At 45.0% G+C, this 23,748-nt stretch overlaps 1 protein-coding gene across 9 annotated transcripts in view; it reads right to left on the bottom strand.

Moving 5' to 3' along the window:
- The window catches only part of CYLD (CYLD lysine 63 deubiquitinase), a 1,796,774-nt gene that overhangs the window by 705,351 nt on the left and 1,067,675 nt on the right, over positions 1-23,748 (bottom strand). For all 9 annotated transcript variants that reach the window (XM_069639469.1, XM_069639490.1, XM_069639472.1 and 6 more), the window contains one exon: positions 5,521-5,686. In XM_069639469.1, coding sequence (XP_069495570.1) covers positions 5,521-5,686 — 166 coding nt within the window. The remainder of the gene's footprint in view (positions 1-5,520; positions 5,687-23,748) is intronic.

Below are 23,748 nucleotides of genomic sequence, written 5' to 3'. Positions count from 1 at the left end.
ATTGCGAGTGAGTTAAAGAGAGATATTTATATAAAGTTAACCTCTTAAGTGCCATTGAGGTTCCCCCCACTGCCAATGGCTTTTTTTTTAAATCGCGGTATTCACCGCCCAAACCCGCCAACATTTCCCCCCTCATTAACCCCTTAAGTGCCACCGACGAGCCGGCTCGTCGGTGGCAACCTGGAGCGGTTTTTACCGGCGAGCCGGCTCGTCGCTGGCATTTAAAGGGTTAAAATGGGGCACCCCGAGGACTCTGCTACTCCGGAAGTGCTCTGCCCAAGATACAGAAAATACACATTATATTACAAAAACATGTCATTGAGGACGTGTGTTATAGGGGATACAATAAGTACTGTTCATTGGTTAGACTGTTCATTGGTTAGAGAAGACAAGACATTACAGATCATATAATCGTGTTGCTTCAGGATTGTTGAACGCTGAACTTGTAACTTCTTGAGGCACCTGGGTCAGCTGGGCTCATCAGGCAGTGGTGCGGGGTCAGGCGATGTCCGTGCAGTTAGATTTCTTCCTAAACTAACACTTCACACTAATCTTAGTCATGCAAGATTTAATATAGAACATAAACTTCAACATAATATATATCACAGACATTTGACCTGAGCGAAGGTACATGGGTCCAGGTGCCTTATCTAACACAGTATTTCAGTATACATGATTAAGTGTCTCTTGGATCAAAAAAGGGTGTTTTACTCTGTTAGTACAAGAAGAATATATGGCCTTGCGGGATCAGTTATCACCCAGTGGGTGAACTGGGGTGGCACATGAGCAGGGGTCTTGCAACTGTTACATCAAAAGAATATGAGGTTAGGGGGTTTGAGGTTTATAATTCTCAAGGAAGAGTTTGTCAATGCACAGGCAGGTTTGTGGAGATGGATGGTTTTTCTATGGCCATGCTCTAGCCAGGTCAGACACAGGGAAGTGATCTCAGAGGAAGAAGAGAGATACAATATTAGCTTGCAACAATTCACGCCCAGCTTCTGTGAGAACAGAACAGCAGCGGAGTCGGCAGAGGGGAGGAGGTGGGGGAGGCAGGCTGGCTGTGCATGGTGAGAGAAGCGTAGAGGTGCAGGCCTGCGTTCAGGGTGTATGTGCAGAAAATGGAGTCAGTAGTTTCTATAAAATGGAGTCACTGGCCCATGCACTGTTATGTATCATTCAACGGCTACCTCACACCTTGGCCAGAGCTGTGCTGTTAACCGTGGAATGAGCATATCGTGTGCGTCATCAGGAATGAAGAGGGGCCTCGAAGACCCTTCCTCCCTTACACTAGCAAGTACCACATTTAGAGAGAATTGTGAACATTAGCCTCCGCCTGACCCAGATAGAATTGTGAATGATAGTAAGCACCACACTTAGACAGAATTTCAAATGTTAGCGTGTGCCACACTTAGATAAGATTGTGAACAATAGCCTGTGCCACAACTAGATAGGATTGTGAATGTCGGCCAGTGCCACATCCAGATAGAATAGTGATCGTTAGCCAGGGACACGTCTAGGCTGCATTAGGAATACTTTTGAGGCCAGATTTAGATAGAATTGTAAATACTAGCTTGCTTCACATTGAGACAGGATTTTAGAAGGTGGGCCAACGCCACATTTGGATACAGATGTTAATATTGGTGGGCGTCATACATAGAAAGGATTGTGAATATTAGCCAGTACCAGATCTTGTTAGAAATGCAGAGATAATCACGCGCCACTTCTAGAAAGGAGGTGGAAATTTAGCACATCACTTCTAGACAGCGATGCCAATAACCAACCCACTAACAATTTCACCCCTCTGCCTAAACCTCTCAAACTCTAACCAAACACAACCACAACCCTATAGCACAACAAACCGCACAAACCTCACTACACAGCAACAACAAAACAAACCACACAGACTCACACAAAAGCACACAACGGCTACAAACCGGAAAGCACCCTAAGCCCAGCAAACTGTGTTAACCGGGCTCAGGCTGCCAATGGCATTTTGCTGCTCTTGCACTTTTCCCACCCGTTCCCACTAACTCACCCCCCTTCCCTTTTCAGATCTTCAGGGGACCACTCCGGTGGTGATAGTGTGCGGTACAAATATCCTTTAACATTAACATATACACCGGTCAGATGGGTTCTGGGAAGGTTGGAGAGGAGGCACCCATCTGACACAAATGTTTCCCCTCTCGTTTGAGGAGATGAAAACTAAATTTCAGCTTGGAGAACGGGAGAGGTTCCGTTGTATGCAAGTCAGGTATTGGATCAACCAAAGGGGAGCCTGGGGCGAGGGGAGCAGGCCCCTGATAGGGTTAAAGACAATAATGAAGGAAGGAATGGGCAGACAGCGGGTGGCAGGGATTTATAAGATGTTGGAGGTTGCGTCCCCCGTAGTACAGGCTCCTGTATATGGAGCAATGGGATCACGACCTGGGGATTACGGTCTCACCCAAGGTCTGCGGCCAGATCTGGTGTAGGGCACACAGGTCATCAACTCTGCTTGTGGTGGTATCTTACCCCACAGAGGCTTAATGAAATCCATGAGCAGAACTCACCATCATGTTGGAGGAATTGCAGGGAGGTTGGGGACCTGCTGCACATGTGGTGGACCTGCCTGAGGGCACAGGTGTTTTGGAAGGAGGCCCTGGGGTACATTAAGGACATCACAGACGTTCAACTTCCATTGGCACCAATGGTAATTCTCCTGGGAGCGGTGGAGGAGGGCATATATCCTGCAAGTGGCCCTTGGGCGAACCTGCTCACACACATGCTAACGGCAGCCAGAATGGTAGTGACCCACCAGTGGAAAAACCCAGAGGGTCCAGGGGTGGTGTTATGGTGGGTTTGACTATGGGGGTATTATCCAAGGAAAGGGTGGATGCACTGGCCCCAGGGAGCTAACAAGAAGTCTGGCTCCCGTTTCATGACTGGGTAAAGGACAGAGAACACCATTATCACAGGCCATCGGTGAAACAGAGTGTCTCCATATTGTAAGGGACCCCACACCTTGGTTGGGGGCGGCAGAATGGACTCCGTTGTGTACGGAATTTGGGGAGCATTAATGTCACAATGATCCATTATAAGCGTTATTCATGCCACGGTTTACCACTGTTTACGGTTTAGTTGGTTTAACCTGTTTGTAGTTCAAAGGTCAGAAATGTGTAAACTCCAGGAACTTTCTTTCGTGAATTCTTTATGATCAGGTTCTGAAGCATAGTTATGATATTTAACAAACTGTATGATCACCTGTTGTCCTTTATTTGTTTTGCATGGAGCTTTCTAATAAAGATAGTTCACACAACAAAAAAGGTGTTGGGGAAAGAAAGAAACTTAACTTTTATCATTCTGACAAACTGTTGCTTCACAAAAGACAGTTGCTGTGCTGTCCTGACAAAAGTATTCCATTGGAAGAATAATTGTGGTATTAGAATATCTCCTGTGCGTCCGGGAACAATACTGTATGGAGCAAAATAATTTCTTGGATTCATGAACTAGTGTTTTGTGAAATAGACATTTACTTTACAAAGTGGAAGCACGAATTGAATGGAAAAGACATTGTGTGTTGAACTGAATAGAACGTTGTTGAATTATAACTTTTTCAAAGGTTTTCCTGAATTGATCCAGGGGAAGGGAGTCAAACCCTGGTCACAAGGAGTACTTGGTAAGAACTATAAGTTTGAACTTTTGCACTCTTTTGTTGAACCGAAGTCAACTACATTTACCTTGTGCACTGTGGTTATATGTATTAGTGTGAGGGTCAGATGCATTTGGACACCAAGTCATCTTTCTTTAGTTTTAGTTTTCTCGGTAGGAACATCCTCGTTAGTATAGGGACAGAGATATTTATTCTCACCCCTTTTTACTTTTAATAAAAATGGCAAAAATTGCTAAAACTACAACTTTGTTTCTGTCTCGCAATTCAGAGCCCTCACAGACCGCTTAACGTGGCACATCAACAAATTATTAACTTAACCTAATGTGTGGCAATGGGATTGGAAGCAAATAGGATGGTGTAGTTGTGTCTCCCTTCTGTGAGGGTGCAAGCATTACCTGCCCTGAAGTAATGCATATTCCCTGCCGAGCTTAGTATTTCTCTCTCAATCTAGAATTAGACTCAATGTTTGAGTTATTTTGCTTTTGTTCTCTGTTCAACAGGATGGAGGAGGAAAGGGGGTTGAGGAGAATTATTATTTGGTAAGCTCAGACACTGTAAATATATTTGGCTCTATATTGTAAGGTGTGGGGCATCTTCCCTGGATAAATTGGATGTTGTGCTGCACCTGCAAAGGTCTACATGATGTTGGAAAAATCAAATTGTTTTAAAAATGAAAAATCTACAAGCTTACTTTTTTAAAAATTATTTTATTTTATTGAGCATTTTCAACCAATGAACAGTATTGTTCAGACACACGGTCATTAACAGAGAAAGAAGATCAAGACTTCTGAAACCCCCTCACCCCCGCACAATCGAACCACCCCCCCAGTGTTCAAACAGGAAGCAATCACCTTTCATCTCTATCAACCAAGCAAGATCATTTAGGATCAGCGGTCACTCGACTGGTAAGCTTCCAGAAACGGAGCCCACTCCATTTCCCTGCCAAGTGTAATGTTCAACAAGAGACCTGTGATGTTTTCAATGTCGTACAGGTCCAAGGCTTTCTTTGCCCAGGTTACAAGCTTACTTTTAATGGGGCACAAATTAAAACCCAATTCAAAAGGTCCTTCTTTTGTCGACCACCAAGTGTAATGTTGAGTTACATAGGTCTTGTAAAAGGTTAATTTTGGGTTTGACATGGCCTCCCAGCTTCGATCATTACAACCTCAAATAACTGTGAAATTAATCTTTAAGGCTACACCCCAATTATTTGCAGTCTTGAATACTGGTAGAAGCAGCCTCATTAATTCCATTGTTAATACCATTTACAAACCATTACTTTTATGTATGCAAAGGTAATACAGCACTACTGAAATAACCTGACAGAAGTGTTGGCCCACGTTAATTTTATGTGGTGCTTGTGTGACTAAGAATTTATGGGACAGACATGTGTCCGAGATTCTTTTAAGGTTGGTGACATGAAGCAACTTTTGAGTAGGGGGATGAAGGTTTTTCCCATGGAAAGCCATTTAGTATATTAATGGTTAAAAATGCCAAAAGAACTATTGTTCATCTAAGCAACATACATGCAAAGCACAGACAAAAATAGCTCTTTCAAATATCATTTTGCTTCCCCACTTCCTATGTTTGATTAAAATGGTCTATCAGACTAGTGCTCAATTTCAAAGGACTTGATGTCACATGAAAATTGAAACAGCATGATGGGAAATCACGGAGAAAGGCAACTGCATACTGCCTACTATCTAGACACCAATTCCTCAACTAAATCAGGATTTCTTCCTCAAATGTGCCATAGATTTCCAGTTGCATAAGAAATTATCAGAAAATCCATCATGGCTTATGGCTGAAAAGAGTGCAATTGTGACTTTTGACCAAGCGATCCTAAAATGTTTAAAGGCTCAAAGGCTTACCTAAAGAGTTGCAGCGCTCAATCTGGTTGGAAACTGGCTGTAGCGATGCAAACCTGGAATCAGGTCTGCAACTTCTGAGCTTCACAAAAAGTGCCTTCTTTGGGGCGCAGGTGAAAAATCGAGTTCCTTTAAAAGTGCCATCTGTACATCCTGCACATTCGTCTTCCTATAATGGGGTACATGGAAATGAAGATGCTTTTATTGAACAAAGAAAAGTAATGATACATTTCATGATGTTATGAACCCTACAATGTATTCATGCATTTTTATACAACCAAGTGGATCAACAGAATAAGGGTCTGAGGTCAGCCGAGTATGACTTTCTCTCAATAGTAAGATTTGGACTCTTGTAAAGCCACATCATCCTTCTAAAACAGGGGTACATGCTAGTTGAGGTAAAGGCAGCCAAAACATTTTCTAAATGTTAATTGCATGCTGTAATACACTACAAGCCTCTGAGGACTTCTTTACCCATGAGTGAGATACATGTGCAATTATTAGCCACGTTTTCTCTATTTATCGGAAAGATCCCTTTGATTGGATTTCTTCAGTTGTAAGCAGCCTGTGTAGTACTTTAGCATTGATTGGTGCGATATCTTGATATGGGTTTCACTACTATCCTTAGATGTATTTCAGTGTGGGTTTCCACTGGGAGAGCACATACATATTAGACTCTCAGGAGAATGATGGACCAGATAAAAGGGATCTTATTAACATGTTGTATCAAGGTCTACCCTATCTGCATGTTCAATAATTTAACACCCATCATCTGTGACTGGCCAAGACTAGGTTTCCACGTGTGTAGAGATAATTACTGGATTGCATGGATTTCCTTCAAGTGGAGGTTTTTTCTTGATCCTACGATTTCATTCTTTATTGGAAAGTTTGGGTTTGACCCTGATGAATAAATCCTGCTTGGTTACTGTAACTAAGACTCCCCTTTTCATGTGCTAGGGCAGAACAGGATTTTTAAACTGCCATTTACCATTTTGTCCATTTTTTTATTAAGTTCCCCTATTTCATCAGTCTCAGATCCCCTGGTACAATGTAACAATCGTCTGATATTGGACCCCACAGAGGCTTTCAGAATGCACTAAACCATAATTGCATTTTGCACATAAAGATATGGTTCTGGGAAGGCCAACTGAGCCTACTAAAGACTTCCATCTTTGCACAAAAGCAAAACAGAACTGCTAAGAGCAACGAAACACACCAAAGTAACTCTGTTAGGGTTCTGCAGGGAGGATGAGGACCTTAATAGGAAAGCCCCAACGGACCATCCAGCTTCATTGGGCCCCACAGTTCCGCTCTAACAATTGCTAAAACACCCCATCAAAGAAGACGTGTGGGAATAGGATTAGTACAAAGTCCCAATCTCAAATAATTCTGCTAATGCTGTAGAAAGGGTCAGTGAGCTGGGTTAGAGGACATTGTTGGGTTGGAAATGAGTATATCCCACCCCTATAGGCGCTTTCGGGTGAGGCAAACTCCATATGAAGTGATGTAGTACATAAGGGGGGAGAAAACCACACTATTAAACACGATATAGAAGCAATGTAGCGCCAACATTAGATGCGCGGCAACAGACAGCACATAGAACGAGACTCCATTTTGTAGTAGACCAAAAGCACAGGTTTGCATGGGTTTATAGTGATAATTTCGACAACAAAAATGTCGAAAGGCAAAATTTCGAAAAAAAAATGTAGAAAAAAAAAATGTCGACTTTTTTTTCAATGCATTTTATTTTTTAAATGGGGGGGTTCCCCCCCAACCCCCCTTTTTTAATTATTTTTTTAATTTTTCCCTTTTTTCTAACTCCCGAACCCCTAAAATAAATATATAATTAAAAAAAACGAGTCGACATTTTTTTTTCGACATTATTTTGTCGACATTTTTGTCTGTCGACATTTTTTTTTCGAAATTATGACTGCCCACCGTTTGCATGATCGCGTTGCACCCAACAAACTCCATGAACCCAGCTCACGAGCCCCAAACTCAGTAGGACAGAATGAATCTGCATAGCTAGTTCTTACAGAAGTTCACTTCCCCCTCGTCCCTCCACTGTTGGAAACATTTAGTATCTTTCAGAGAAATGCACCTGCAAGAGTGTGAGACAACCCCAGGCGCCGCAATATGTTCATCCATCTCCACTAAACTGCCAATAGGCCTTTATTCCCCACCCAGCTAGCCCAAAGCTAGGCTCACACCACTGACCCGACCCCCACACCTCTACATTCCCCCATAAGCAAGCGACCCTCCTGTCCTAAAAACAAATTAAGTGTCCATAAAAAATCTGAGCAGGTGCGACTATATTTCTTCCAGAATAAAACACAGCCTTTGTAACACAAGGTACAGGGAGGGATAAATTAAAGATCAAACCCTGGGTGGAGACCTTGAGTGTGGGAACTGCGGTATCAACGAAGCCCTGAATTTGTGGGTCGGCGTGACTGTATTTCATCCTCCCTTCCCCCTGGCATCATTTCCCGTGCCGCCCATGTGCATGATACAGTGATGGAATAGGGAGCTTAGCGTGTTAGTTTAGATGAAACAATATAGTATACAAGCAACCCGACCTTCACCCAAGACCGAGATGAACCCAGCTGACCCACGTGGATCATGATTGATGGCAAAAGAACTAACCAATTTTAGCCTGGCATCCCCTATGGAGCAGGCCCATCTATACTGTCTATCCAATCAGTAACACTAGTCCGCACTGTATACGATGACGCCACATGGCTTTTTAAGCTTCTGCTTGTCCTTGGATTACTAGAGCACTCTCGAGCAGCAGAGCCCTTTGCTGATATTTGTATTTTGTACTATTAAACTTTGCTATCCTTGCAACGCTATGTCCTGGCTATTTCCCTAGAGTTGTCTTTATTCTGGAGTGTGTGTAAAAAGGGACTTGCCTTCATTTGGTGACCCTTGCAACGTGATTCCATCGTCCCCGTACTTGAGGGGGTATCCAGGTGGCCTCTTCGGAAAGGCCGTGCCCACCTACAGTGACCAGGCCCAAAACGCATAAGCTGAGTGGCCTTGTGGGTGCCGTCTCTGCAGAACGCCCACCAGCTCGTTGCAGCAGGATGCGACCCCATGGAGAGGTCCAGGCCTGTTATGGACCCCCCCATGGAGGTGCGGAGTATAGCCTGCAAGATGTAACAAAGTAGGGTTGGGTGTGTAGAGCAGTGTGAAAAGGGTGAACATGCAATGAATGAAAGTGAGTGTATTGTGGTTCGTAGACTGTGGGCATATTTATGGCCATTTTTTATACAATTTTTTAAGGATATTAAGGATAAGGAAAAAGGAATACGCCCCCCACCCCCACCACCCGAGTAAGGGGGGACAGTGGCGCCACAGTGCACTGTCTCAACCAGGCGGGAGATAAATATAAGGAGAAATATAGGAGCTCTGTATAATTAGAGAGCTTGGGGAAAGTAATGGTTGCTAATTTAGCTGGTTATTTTAGCTTGTATTGCTGGGTGTATTTTAACGTGTACAGAGGAGGCCCGAGAGGGGCGGATGAGACATGTGGGAGTGCCTCAGGAGCGCGCATGAAGAGCATATGAAAAAGCTCTAGTAGGAACTAAGGGAGGGAGAAAAAGTGAAATGATTTATCTGTGAAATTACTGACAGTATTGAGTACAGTTAAGGTGCACATGCGTTAAAAGTTGTGGGCAAATTTCTGTTTTAACTGTAACAAAGTAGTACAAGTATAGCTCCAACACAAGACACCCCAGATGAAATTCTACTCATCGGCACACCCACTCCCTCCTTCCCTGCAGCTCTCTGGCCAGCCTCTCTTGGCCCTCTTCCTGCTCCTACCTGCAAGGCAAAAAACCTTGGGGTCATCTTCGACTCCACACTCTCCTTCTCTCCTCATATATCGGATGTCTCTAAGAAGTCACACTACCAGCTGCACCTCCTCAGAGGTATTCTTCCCTTCCTCTCCTTCCCCCAGAAGCTCACTGTCTCCCGAGCCCTGGTTCTCTCAAAGCTTGACTACTGTAACAGCCTCATCTTAATCTGCCTGCCTCCACTCTCCGCTCTCTGCAACTCATCCAGAACAGGACTCCGAGACTTGTCCTTGGCTTCAAGCCCAGGGACCGTATCTCTCCAGGACTGAAATCTCTACACTGGCTCCCAGTGGCTGCGAGGATTAAGTTCAAAACCCTCTGCATTGTCCACAAGGCCTTCTGGGGCCTGGGGCCTAAATACCTTCATTTTTTTTATTTTTTTTTTTATTTTAATTGTAACAATTAGTTTATAAATAAACTTCAATTACAATAAGAAGAATCCAATTTTCACATATACAACAAAGCAAGAAGAAAAACAACAATACAACCAAGGGAAACAACACATTCTATGAATTCGCAGGAAGGAGAGTAAAAGAGTAAAAGAATAAATGAATAAATGAATATTGCCAACATATTGCCCACATATTGCCAACATATTTCCGGTTAGAGCATATCCTCAGTCAAAATGTTTTCCACAAACTCACATACTGCACATGTGAGCGAAACATTTGAACCAGATAGGATCCAAAACCACCATCTGTCCATATCTTCATCAGCTGGGGCAAAAGGCCCAAGGTAGCGAGTTCGTTGCTGTGATATGTTGGAGCACTCAATGATCAGGTGTTTTACTGATTCAATTGAGTTTCCACAGAACCTACAGAGGTTATTCTCGATCTTAGTAGTATTATTTCTTCGTCGCCATTGGATCTCCTTAGTTGTAATAACGTTCAACCGAAGTCTCATAAATTGATTACGATGTTTTCTTGATGGAAATTTTTGGAGATATCTAGGTAATTGATCTAGACGATTTGTTAATGGCCCTAAGTCGATCGATGAAGACAGAAGATTTCTATGTTCTAAGTTTTGGATCCAGTTCCACTTCCTTAGTTTCTGTTTCGCAAGTTGGGGGGTTGCTATTAATGTTTCCCACTTTATATCTGCAGAGTCTAGAATCTTTTTTAAACCGCTGCACCACGATAACATGATACCGCAAGATTGCTGTTTGGTTGCATTTGCAAAGATTTGATAAGCCGGAGCCTTGTCTGTCATTGACATTTTCCGTAACAAGGCCAGCGATTTCCAGACAACTATGTTGTACATTGATTCGATTCCAAGTTCATGTCTTATAGAAATCATTGAGGTGCCCTTTGGAAGCTTAAGGATGCGTCTCCAAAATAAGCCTTCGAGGGTCGGCCACAGATGATAGTCAAGATTCCAGCCGGCCTCGGCTCCAAAGGTGATTGAAGGGATCACCTTTTGAATATAGAAGGTTAGTACTGGTTTTAGGGTAAATTTCCCGTATTCAGCATGAAGCTTAGCCCCTTGTAGCGCGAAGGTCAACATACGTTGTTTGAGATCAGACATCCAATCATGTTCGCTGATTGAGGTATTAAAAATGATGCCTAGATACCGAACAGATGGTACAAGTTGTAGCTGTAATGCGTCGAGTTTCCATCTGAAGTTTTTAATTTGTCTTTTGGAGGAATTTCCAATCGCCATGATCTTGGTTTTCTCCACATTAATTTGTAGCGAGTTGTCACTCAAGTAATTTTCAAGGGCTAATAAGAGTTTCTGAAGACCAATTGGGGTTGCGTCCATTAGGACAATATCGTCTGCATAAATTGTCCAACTGATACTGTTACTGTCGATGTTTGGGGGGAAGCATCGAGTCTGAGAGAATGCTTCAGATATATCAGCTATGAATAGTTTAAATAATAAGGCGGCAAGGGGGCATCCCTGTTTTACTCCCTTGTTCGTACTTATTCTCTCAGTGAGTTCACCAGCCTCATTAATTCGCACTCGGATTGATGTTTTATTGTGGAGGGCCATAATGGGGCACAATAATTCAAGCGGACACGACCAGGTAATCAGTTTTTTCCACAATTTTGTGCGGTCCAGAGAATCGAACGCTTGTTTCATGTCAATGAATGCGATATACAGGTTTTTGCCTTGATGAAATGCTTTTAATTTCAATAGGTTCAGAATGGTTAGATTTACCTCAGTTCCCACGCCCTTTGTAAAACCTGACTGTCTTATATCAGAGTGTCCTGAGCTAATAGCCCACTTTGCCAGCTTCTGTTGTAAGAAGGACGCAAATATCTTACCCAAGATGTCTAACAGAGCAATTGGGCGATAATTCGCCGGATCGTCTCGGCAACCCTTTTTAAAAATAGGAACTATGATAGCCGAGTTCCAGGTTTCAGGAATTAGCTTTGTGATAGCTATCGCTTGGAATAGATGGTAGATAAAAGTTGTCCAATGCTCAATGTTGGCTTTTAGAGTGACATTGGAGAGGCCGTCAGGGCCAGCTGCTCGAGAGTTTTTTTAACCTTTTAATTGTAGATGATATGTCCTCTCTTGTTTCAATTACATCCCAAGACTGGACAACTTCACACCTTTGGTCTGTTGGCCGATTTACCGCAGTTCCAAAGACTTTGGCAAAGTATGATTCCCAACTGGCCTTGGAAATACCATGATGCATCTTTGCTTGATGGAAAATTGCTTTGTGGTTTATGATATTCCATAGGTCCTTTGTCTGATGACAAATGATGATCTTCAGAATACGTTCTCCTCGTTCTTGATCTCTCATTGTTTTGAAACATTTCAACCAATTTCGGTACTTCACCTTCAGATGTTTCATTTGCACCATAGCATTGGGGTCTAAGTTTTTCTTTAATTTCCTTAATTCACGTTGCAGTTGGGTTTTTTTTAGAGATACCAATGGACTAAATTCATATTTTTTTAAATATGAACATCTGTTTGAATGATTAGATTTTATTTGAAAGTCTACCAGCAAGGCAGTGTAATTTAATTTGTCATGTGGAGCTATTTCTTCAGAGGACATCATTTCGTTTAGATTTCTCAATTGCTTAGTGTTTATTTTTAGTCGATTTCCTCCTTGATTTACTTCGATCGGCTGGTTGAAAAGCTCTTCATTTTGTGGCGAAAATGCCCTTAGAGTTAATTCGAGCGGATAGTGATCGCTCAATTTTGACTTCAGAACCGTCAACTGGGCGATGTCATGAGACATAGTTTTTGATGCCCAAACATAGTCAATAATAGTTCCATTTCCACCACGCTGCCATGTAAAGTTTGGGGGACAATCTCCTTTTGTATGACCATTGAGCATATAACAGTTCCTAGCATTCATTGCTGACTGAAATTGATAACCTCTACACGAGGTTTGTGGTTTCTGCTTAAATTTAATCGTTTTCAGGGTATCATCAAACCACGAAAAGTTCAAGTCACTGCATACAAGTACTTGTAGGTCGGACAGCAATTCCATGGAATCATCAATCAGTTTTGTTATCGATTGGATAAAATGACATGAGGAAATCATTGCTGTGTTCCAATAGATGTTAATGAGCAGAAGATGCTTTAATGTTGAGCTCGGTCTACAACTGTTTTGAAGAATTGTTCCCTGGACAAACAAATTTGGAGAAAAAGAATGCAAAATCTCCCATCCGGAGGCGTTATTTATCATGGTCAGGAGCCCAGAGAATGGTCGACCAAACTGGTTTTTCCCAGCTGGATTTAGAACGATGGAATACCCGTCTCTGTGCGGCGACTCCCTCAACCATGTTTCCTGGAGGCATAGTGCAAAACAATTTTCTAAAGATGGTTCAAAATTTTCGAACAGATGCCGAAATCCTCTGGTGTTCCATGATAAAAGGACATTCACGTCGTCCTTAATGTTTTGCGATAGCTAAGTCCTGTTCGAATGAATCTGTGAGGTACGATTGAAGACGGCATTTTGATGTCCGACTGATCTCTGTCTGATATTAAATTGTTGTCGTAAAACTTCACGGCGTTGTTCGTGAGTTTGCTCTCGATTGTGAGGCACATCATTGCCTCTTCTTTCTCTTTGTGGGTTGGTTTCTAATGTCAAATCGAAGCCATACGACAGTAGCTCGTCTTTTGCTGCAAGCAAGGCATTTTCAACTGCCTGAGAGGGGCTAAATACCTTCAACTCTCTCTTCCTAAATATCTTCCTTCCCGAGCCCTTCGCTCATCCGTCTCCAACTCCCTCAGGGTCAGACGCTTCTCGAAGCAACGAGCTGGGAGTAGATCTCTCTCTGCGGCAGGGGCCTCCCTCTGGAACAGCCTTCCTGCCTCCCTGAAACTTGAGGAGAACCATCTCCGGTTCCGGAAGCACCTCAAAACCTTCCTCTTTGCTTCTGCTTTCTCTCTCCCTCTACCCTGCTAAATCCTTCACTGAAACTGCACTGAATCTGCAACTGGGCCACTCTCCCCGACCTCGGTCCCTGGCCCAGCCACTCTCCACTTGCACTGTCTCCCTGGCAACCCCTGAACTGCGGGACTGTCGCTGTATCCCTACAGCCCCCCCTTCCCAGCACTTGTCTGCACTTACCTTGCACTTGCCACCAGCTGGCCCTCTTATTTATTTTTATTCTACTTACCCAGAACTGCACTCCCCCCCCCTCCCCTTACCCTTACCCTTGCACTTTTCCCTTCCTCCTACCCCTGCAGTTGCGCGATCTAAATGACACCTGGCCTAGTAGGATCGTTGTCTGTCTTCCCCTTGTTCCCCCCCGCCCTGCCTCGTCGTGCCTTGAAACACTTGTGTATAGGCGCGTTACAAATGCCATATCATATCATATCAAATCAAATCAGGGCACGACCATGGGGACGGACACACCCCTAGACCATATATGTAAAGCCTTCCCCCTGTACTGTGAGAAAATTAAAAAGTATCACAATCCATGGTGACTGAGACAAAAGGAGAAGGAATGCCCCACTCCTGGTCAGAGCATGGGTCGTTCGACAGATGGGCCCTGGACCATATGTCCACGTACTAGACCGTAATGTATAAGGGGAGACCATTGCAAAATAGAAGGGAAATATTAGACCTCTGGAGAATGTTCGAAGAGACATAAGTCCCAAAAGGGGATGGGGCAACATCCGACTGTGACAAAAAAGCAAATACAGAGGAGATTGGGAAAAATGGGGAAACAAAAAAGGGAATATACCCACTAGCTACGTGCCCAGAAGAAGGGTAAACAAACCTGAAATACGTGTCAGCAGGCATTATGGTGGTTACCCCAGGTACAGCCCCACCCGCACCATCCGTCTCACCCCCAGAGTTAGCGGCCCACACAGTGGTAAGCGCAAGGGACCTAGAGGTAGCATTAGCCTCAACACGCACTGAACTAGCAAGACTACGGGCATCCTGTGAAGCGACGAGGGTGGCAGAGGTCCCGATGTTGCACGAGGGACCACCCGAACAGCCACCTGGGGACGAATGGAAGTCAAGCAACTTCCTGTTCAGAATGGACAGTGCACCAATAAGAACCGTCCACATAGAGTGGGACAGAGAAACTGACAGCTTGGGATATGAGAATGTCCCATAGGGGGGGATGAGGAATACTGGAGCGACTTTGATGACAAGGAAGAAGATAGAGAAGGAGGGGCCAAGCAGGCACCCCAGGCCACACAAAGGCTAGAGAGTCTATGGGATGGCAGATTGAGTCAAAGATTTGGTAGAACAGCACTGGCATTTAAAAAAAGGAAGTGCAATTAAGGGCGGGAAAGAAAAAGCAAAGCTGCTCATGCCCCTAATACACAAGGGCGCGGGGCGACCACACTATATACCCTGGGCACAAATTAACAAAAATAACCTCCTCAAGGCACTTCTGCCACTGACAGCAGGGGCATGAAAATAGATTTATGCATTTGAGAAAAACACAGCATGGGTACCCTTAGCAATAGGGGACATTAAGAGTCTATTGGTAGCCACAGTGGGAGATCAAGCAGAAATGGTGTGGTTCAAAGCTGGGTACCTGGGAGTAACGCTAAGTAACGATGCCCATGATGGTGCATCATTCAACAAGATCAGAGCACGAGCATGGGATGCGCTGCGATGCACATTCTCAGACTGCCAGGATTTACAATCAATACTGCAATGCACAATGGGGGATGAGAAAGATGCTGCGCCGTATATTCTTAGGGATCAAGAGATGTGGAGAGCAGAAATGGGCAGCGCCTGGGACCAATCAACGTCATTGTTTTATTTTATTGTAAAAAGAGGACTCCCCAAAGAAGTGCAGAAGGCGCTTGACAAGAAAGGGAGAGTGAAGGCAAAAGGGTGGCCCAAAATTCAAAGCATCATAGTCCACCATTGTATAAGGATCAAAGAGCGAGAGAAGGAAATGCTTCAGAGGAGGCAGGCGGAGGAAGCGAAACTAGTCCAAAATAAACTAGTGAAGGTAGCAGCAGTGTAGACAGGGCCACCCACAGACCAGACGGGAGAGGAATTGTGCGCCTCCATTGCGACACAAGCAAGGATAGACACAGTTTGGGCTGATGGCAGACAAGGACAGTGGGGAGGATACCAGCACATTTCAGGACACCAGTGGCAAGGAGGGCAACGAGGACGAGGTGGGTTCCGAGGACATAGGGGAGGGGTATGTGGAGGACAAGGACAAAGGGGTGGCGGACGAGGATAGTTCTGGTCCTTTGGGACCTTTGAGAGAATGCTGCAGCAGACAGGGAGGGAATTATAACTACAATTAACAATCCTATGGGTACCCCCACCCAGGTAGTCCCCAAGGGCCCACTCAGGAAATGTCATCATTTCTACACAAGATTCACCAGGCCTATATGCAGCTACCGCCCCAAATCCCCGGCCCTTACCACTCACCACACCAACAACAAGCAATGCAGCCACACCAGCCACGCCCCAACCAGCAGTCTGCTGAGGGCAAACCCCCTTTCTCTACTGCACCAAACAGAGCAGCGGCAAGGAGCACCAGTGGTAGGGTGAAATCCTTTCTCCTTCCCCTGGATAGACACGTTCCCCGACTAGGACCGCACACAGAGAGCCCTTGCGTGTCCAGTCCTGTCAATTACCTAACATCCAGAAGAGGAACCACTGGTGGGGGATGAGATAGGGAATAAACAATTCATCTTCATGGTGGACTTGGGAGAGGTCATGCACTAGTGAAGGAAACGTTCCGCTATCAGGAAAGATTCTCAACACGCAGGGATTCTCTGGGGCCGTTTTGATAGTTCCTTACACAAAAGATCTAGATGTCAAGGTGGGAGGGAAGGTTGTACGAACCCCTCTCCTCTATTCGGAGAGTTCTCCTGTCAACTTGCTCGGTAGGGATCTGCTTAGCAAATTAAACATGACAATCTCGTTTACAGACAGAGGGATTGTCTGTGCCACATCTGGCATGTGCTATCTAAGAGCAATGCTAGTAATACATGGGGTGGCCAGTGAAGTGGCAGTGAGAGCCATTCCTGTCAATCCAGACATGTTTGTTTATGGCATTAAGGTACTGCCCCGAGCAGTCCCCAAGATTACACGAAAAGAGTGGAGGATACCCACTGACTTTCTTTTCCGACCTATAGTAGTCCCCGAGCTGGTGGCTGGCACCATCTTATCACTAGACTTGGAAGGGCGGCTTCTGTCTGCTAAAAGGATTGTAGTGCTGTGTATTGACCCGCACTGGTGCCAATGGTGCACTGTATTGTGTATCAATCTCATTGTGCCCCTGAGAGAATTGTCTGATGAAGAGATTTCTGAGGATGGCAATAATGATGAAGAAATAATACTTGAGATTTGTATGCCATGTGAAATAATGGTACAATACAGGAAAGTACAGAGCCCCCTTATGGCTGTTAGTGGACCACGGCCATTCAGCAAGACAGATTTGCAATATGTCCCCAAACATTTATGGACCACCAACCCGCACGATGTAGGGATGTTGTAAGAAGTAACTCCTGTAAAAATAACACTCAAACCAGCAGCAGTACTCCTGCGGGGCAAACAATACCCACTGTCCAGGGAGGCGGAGGAGGGAATCCAAGAAACATTGCAGGCCTTATTGTACTAATGGATCATAGTGCCCTCCACCTCACCTATGCAATACGGCCATATACCCCATTAAAAAGGCAACAGGGGCAGTTGGATGATGATCCAGGATTTCAGACCCCTTAATGATATTGTAGAGAAAGAGTTTCCACTCATTCCCAACCCGACATCCATTTTGTCTAGCATTCGCAAGGAGGCTACCCATTTCACTGTGGTCGATTTGAAGAATGCATTCTTCTCAGTACTCCTCCATCCAGACTCGCAGTACCTTACAGCATTTACCCTGGGCAAGAAATACTATGAACACTGTCACTTGCCCCAGGGGTACTGTCAGAGCCCTGGTATCTTTAACAGGATATTACATGAAGATCTAGGGAACATCTAAGTGCTGTATTGGAGTGAGGGGTCCTCAGGCCCTCTCGCGTTGTACGCTCCTCAATACAAGGCTTGGACCACGTGCCTCCGGTAGTGGGATTAACCCTTGCCCTTATGTAAAGTTAACCATGGTTGACTGCTACATAGATGGGACTACTGAGCAAGAGACGGGGCATCCATCTTTTGTGCCCCCTTTCGACTCCATCTTGGGTAAACAGGCCTCACTGCGATAGTACAGCAATGCTCAGCTCCCCTTCCACCACAGCAGCCAAGGACAGAGACACACACACAAGGTGCGCAGGCAGCTGGCTGGCCCCCACCCTTGCTCTCCCCCTGCGAAGGAAAGCTCTGCGCTTCCATTCTCACGCGAAGAAGAGAAGTGGTATCCTAGCCCGTAGGCGGTAGAAAGCGGCACCGCGTAGCATTTGTCCCGACCAAGTGCAGAATAGAGATAAAGAGAAAAATAGTAGGGGTCTCGTGTAGGCTCGGAGTAGTTTTTAGAATATTCTTTTTCCGTGGAAGTAAGAAATCTTGAGACATAATAAAGGTGAAAGAGGTGGGGAGTGAATGCGAAATAGTAGGTAGTACAGGGAAGAAGAAAAAACAGGGAGAGTAACGGGAATAGGGAAAGAACAAACGCGCGCAGGCAGTGCATGTGTATGTTGCATGATTATATGTTTTTTGGTCTGCTTTTATGTATATGTTGTTGAACACGCTAAAGTATTTTAATACAAGTAATTTGTGATTGATATAAGGTAAAGCAAAGAAATAAATTGTGAGAGGTGACCAGGTAACACCTCTCAGAAAGCTAATGCGACATATGGTAATTGTGAGCATTAATAAAGAACGTATTATTTCCACATATTGTAACTGGCATACCAAGTTAGAGGTGGGAAGAGATTCAAGGGTACCAGAATACACAAGAAAGGAAAAGAAACATTGCCATGGGGGGAGTAACACCACTGGCACATATTTGCCAGCACCTTCCACTTTATAGCGACAGGATACAGAAGTATCACGATCAGTGGATCACTGAGATAAAGGGAGACGGGGTCGCACCAATTTGGCCAGAAGGAGGATCATTTGACAAAAGAGTGTTGGACCTAGTATCAACACATTTGCTAGCGCGATACATAGGGAAACAGTTACAGAACCGGAGAGAAGTGTTAGATTTATGGCGAATGTTTGAGGAAGTCGCCCCCACGGCAGAGGTAGGTACAAGCCGAATGACAGAAAATCAGAAAAAACCTGAAGAAGTAGGCGGGACACCAAAAGGGGAATGCTCAACAACTACAACCGAAAACGAAGTACCAAAAATCTATCCCTTAATGACTAGGACAACGGTAGGGTTTAGTGAACCCCAGTATATACCATCCACCGCCACTGCCCAAGGCAGGGCAACAGCCCCCGAACCTTCACCATATGACAAAGGAGGCCTGTACGGCCCCACGAGCGCGCCTCATGTTGACATAGCACGTTTAACAGGTGATTTGAACCGTCAGCTAGCACACGCACAAATGGAAATAACACGGTTAAGAGCTTTATGTGACAAAGGGCAAATGCTGCCAGAGGGAGGGGAGGTACCCCCGCTGTCACTGGTAGATCTCACACCTCCGATCGGGGCAGCAAGCAATACAACCCCAGCAGCCTCAGTATCAGGGCAGTCTATAGTATCGCAAGGGACGTCATCGCAGCAGAGGCAAGAACAAGAGTGGCAGTCAGGACAGTTTCTGTTCCAACTGAATAACAAGCCAGTGAGGATTATATGCCCAGATACACCGGAGAGTCAACAAAGTGGAGATCAGGATGAAAGACAAGGAAGTGAACCCAAGGAAAACTGGGAGGATAATAACGAGCTAGAGTCAGAAATAGAAGAAATATGGGACGATTTAGATGAATACGAAGAGGCAGCTGCCGCAGAGGGTTATCCACTGCCAAACCGCCGTTACCCAGACACATTATCACCACCATTATGGCAAGGTAGATTAAGACAACAAACAGGGAGGATAGGAAACATACTGGTAAGTAAAACGAAAAAAGGGAAGACAAGCAGAACGGGAAAGAAACAGAAACTACAAATGCCACTGATACATAAAGGAGCAGGTAGGCCAAACTACATTCCGTGGGCCCAAATGGACAAAACCAACTTGTTAAAACTCCTCCCCCTGCTGACGGGAGGGGCAGGTAATAGGTGATGTAAAAAGTCTATTAGTTTCAGCAATCGGGGACCAAGCAGACACAATCTGGGAAAGGGCAGGGATCCCGGGAGTAACGATGAGCTGTGACCGACACGATGGATCACCATTTAACAATGTTCAAGCACAAGTGTGGGATGCATTGCGGCGTGCATTTCCAGACGTTCCGGATTTACATGCAGTGATGCAGTGCACGATGGAGGAGAACGAGGATCCTGCGCAATTCATTTGCGCGTGCAAGACTTATGGAGAAACGAAACTGGTACGGCATGGAATCAATCAGCAGCTTTATTCTATTTTATCATTAAAAAGGGGTTGCCGAAAGAGGTGCAGAAGGCCTTGGACAAAATAGCTGGGATCGAAGCCAAAGGGTGGCCTGAAATTCAGAGCATAATTGTACACCACTGGAGGAGGATCAAAGAGAAGGAAAAGGAGGTTACGCAAAAGAGGCTCACTGACGAAGCAAAATTAGTACAGACGAAATTAGTGAAGGTCGCCGCCATTACTGTCAGTGCAACAGCAGACAGAGGAAACGAAGGAGAGGAAAACGCGGGAAGAAGGCCCGTTGGGATAGCAGCGCAGTGGGTTGGAGAGGACCAAGGACAGTGGAACGGAGAGGAACAGCCATGCCAAGGATCGCAGTGGCAGAACAGGCCGCCCCAAGGAAGAGGTGGGTACCGCGGGCAAAGGGGATGATACGGAGGAATGGGAAACAGAGGGTATGGTGGGCAAGGACCAAGGGGAGGACAACAGGGGTCGTGGTGGAATTGTGGAAGATGGGGACATTATTCACGAGATTGTAGAATGCGACCATCAGGGTATTTTCAACAGCAACAACAACAGCGCATGAACAATGAACAGGGGTGGGGCTGCCCACACCCAGGTAGCCCTTGTGGAGCTCCAATGGGGAGGGGGGACAACAGGATCAATACTGCTATGACCCCCAAATGCAACAGAGACAGCCAGCCCCACAACAGCAGCAAAAGCAGCAGCAGCCACAACAGCAAAACGCACTAGAGCCCATGGCGAGACAAAACCCATTAGGGAACATAAACAGTAATCCTTTTGCAGCGGCCGCAAACGGTGCCCCTGCACCATTCCGCGGCGTAACGGTCGTGGGTGACAACGTTTTTTCAATGCCAGGTCAGTAGAAATACCAAGACTAGGACAGCCCATAGGGAGCACTTGCGTGTCCAGTCCTATCCACCACACAAAGTGCAAATGAGGAACCACTAGTGGTGGCAGAGATAGGAAACAAGCAGTTTATCTTTATGGTAGACTCTGGAGCAGAAAAATCATGCCTCACAGACGGGCGGTTTGAGCTCTCGGAAGAAATTTGGAGACGCAGGGGTTCTCTGGGGCTATTTTAAAAGTTCCTTATACAAAAGATCTTGATGTAACAGTGGGGGGAAAAACAGTGCGTGCACCCTTGTTGTATTACGAAGACGCGCCAATCAATTTGATGGGACAAGACTTGCTCAGTAAGTTAAACATGACCATAGCCTTTACTGAAAGAGGAATAGTGTGCTCGACGCCAGGTGTATGCCCCGTACGGGCACTCTTGATAATAAGCACGATTACAAAGGAAGTGGCAGTAAGAGGGATTCCCATTGACATGGACATGTTCGTCTATGGAATACAGGTATTAGCCCGAGTAGTGCCTGAAATAACACAAAAAGAGTGGAGAATACCATCCGACTTTATATTCCGCCCAATCACACCAACAGATGTAGTGCCAGGCACAATTATGTCTATAGACATTGAGGCAGTTCAAGTTTCCAACAAACGCATTGTGGTCATAGGCCTGGACACGCAAGGACGCGAGTGGAGAAGTGTGCTATGTATAGAGCCAAACATAATGCTAAAAGATGTAACTGATGAAGAATTGTTTACTGATTACGAAGAGGATGGAGAAATAATAATGGAAATAAGCATACCATGTGACATTATGATTCAATACAGAGAAATACACAACCCACTCATGGCTAACATAAAGGCCCCACCGACAATATTTGAAGAAGACATGGCCAGGGTAGCACCTGAAATTTGGACTACAGGGCCACACGATGTGGGATTGTTGCACGAGGTAACTCCCATAAAGATAAAACTGAAGCCAGGTGCCCTCCCACCCAGAGTGAAACAATACCCAATATCCAAAGAAGCAGAGGAAGGTATTAGAGAAACAGTGAATGCACTCCTAAGCCAAGGTATTTTAGTGCCATCAACATCCCCATGCAACACAGCGATTTTTCTGATTTATAAAGCAAAAGGAGGGGCGTGGAGAATGGTCCAGGACCTCCGCCCATTCAATGACGTCATCCAAAAAGAGTTCCCTTTAGTGCCTAACCCGTCATCAATATTGTGCAGTATACCAAAAGAGGCAACTTGCTTCACTGTCATTGATCTGAAAAATGCCTTTTTCTCTGTGCCACTCGCACCAGAGTCGCAGTACCTTACAGCTTTTACATTAGGAAACAGTAGATATGAACATTGCAGACTCCCACAGGGGTATTGAGAGAACTCGAGCATTTTTAACAGAGTACTACGAGAAGACATTGGCAACATAGATGTAGGGAGCACCATTACACAGTACGTAGACGATTTACTCGTCTGCAGCAAAAGAGAAGAAGAGTGTAGAGAAGACTCGATAACACTGCTTAACGTATTGGCTGCCAAGGGATACAAGGTGGACAAAGGAAAGTTACAATACTGCCTTGCGGACGTTGTGTATCTTGGCCAGCAGATATCTAAAGATGGAAAAAGAATACTACCAGACAGGGCAGCGGCCATTCGACACATTATTTTACCAATAACGGTGAAGGACATGCAGAAATTTCTTGGCATATGTAACTTTTGCCGAGTGTGGATCCTCGATTACGCAGCATACACACGGCCAATGCTACAAGCACTGAAAGAAGCACAAAAGAACAGAGCCCCACAGGAGACAATTGCCCAATTCTCCCGATTAAAAGACCTTATTTCAGACGCCCCAGTCCTTGCAAATCCAGACTATGAAAGGGAATTTTTCCTGTTTTCACACAGCAATGGAACATTAATGACAGCAGTATTGACACAAAAGACATTGCTAGGCCACAAACCATTGGCATACTACAGTGGAATATTAGACCCAGTAATGCAGGGACATTTCGCTTGCGAACAGGCCTTCGCTGCAGCGGCCTTCGCCATTGAGAAATGTGCCACAATCGTAATGGGATGTTCAGTGACGCTATATGCGGAACACTCGTTATTTGCTATCTTGGAAAGATCAAAATCTACCCTCACAACACAGAGAGCCTCTGCTTATGAAATAATAATATCAAGTCCAAATGTACATGTGGTCAGATGCAAGACAGTGAACCCAGCCACATTCATTACAGAGCCATGCACAACTGAGGATTTACAGAACACGATTGTAGCACGTATGAGGGAGAGGGCCATGACATTCCCAAAGCAAGCGAAAACGCCCTTACAGAAGGAGAAATTTATTTTATAGACGGGTCAGCATCTATAAACTCAGAGACAGGAGAGAAACATGTGGGGATGGCGGTAGTGCGCATGGAAGACACATACAAAGTGATTGTTCAAAAACTCCTCCCCTCACACTACTCTGCACAAGCAGCCGAACTGACTGCACTAATCAGCGCGTTACAAACAGCCAAAGATTGTGCCGTGACAATATATTCAGACTCAGCATATGTCACCACCACAGTTCACTAAGGGCTATTACGTTGGCGAAGGAGAGGGTTCAGAAGAGCAGACGGGTCCCCTGTACAACATGCCACATTGCTACATGAACTAATAGAAGCTTTAG

This window comes from Ambystoma mexicanum, chromosome 1q (assembly GCF_040938575.1).
Source record: "Ambystoma mexicanum isolate Mex_15411 chromosome 1q, UKY_AmexF1_1, whole genome shotgun sequence".
NCBI classification, from domain to species: Eukaryota; Metazoa; Chordata; class Amphibia; order Caudata; family Ambystomatidae; genus Ambystoma; species Ambystoma mexicanum.
The sequence above is the reverse complement of the archived record's forward strand: the minus strand, read 5'-3'. Positions and strand labels throughout refer to the sequence as shown.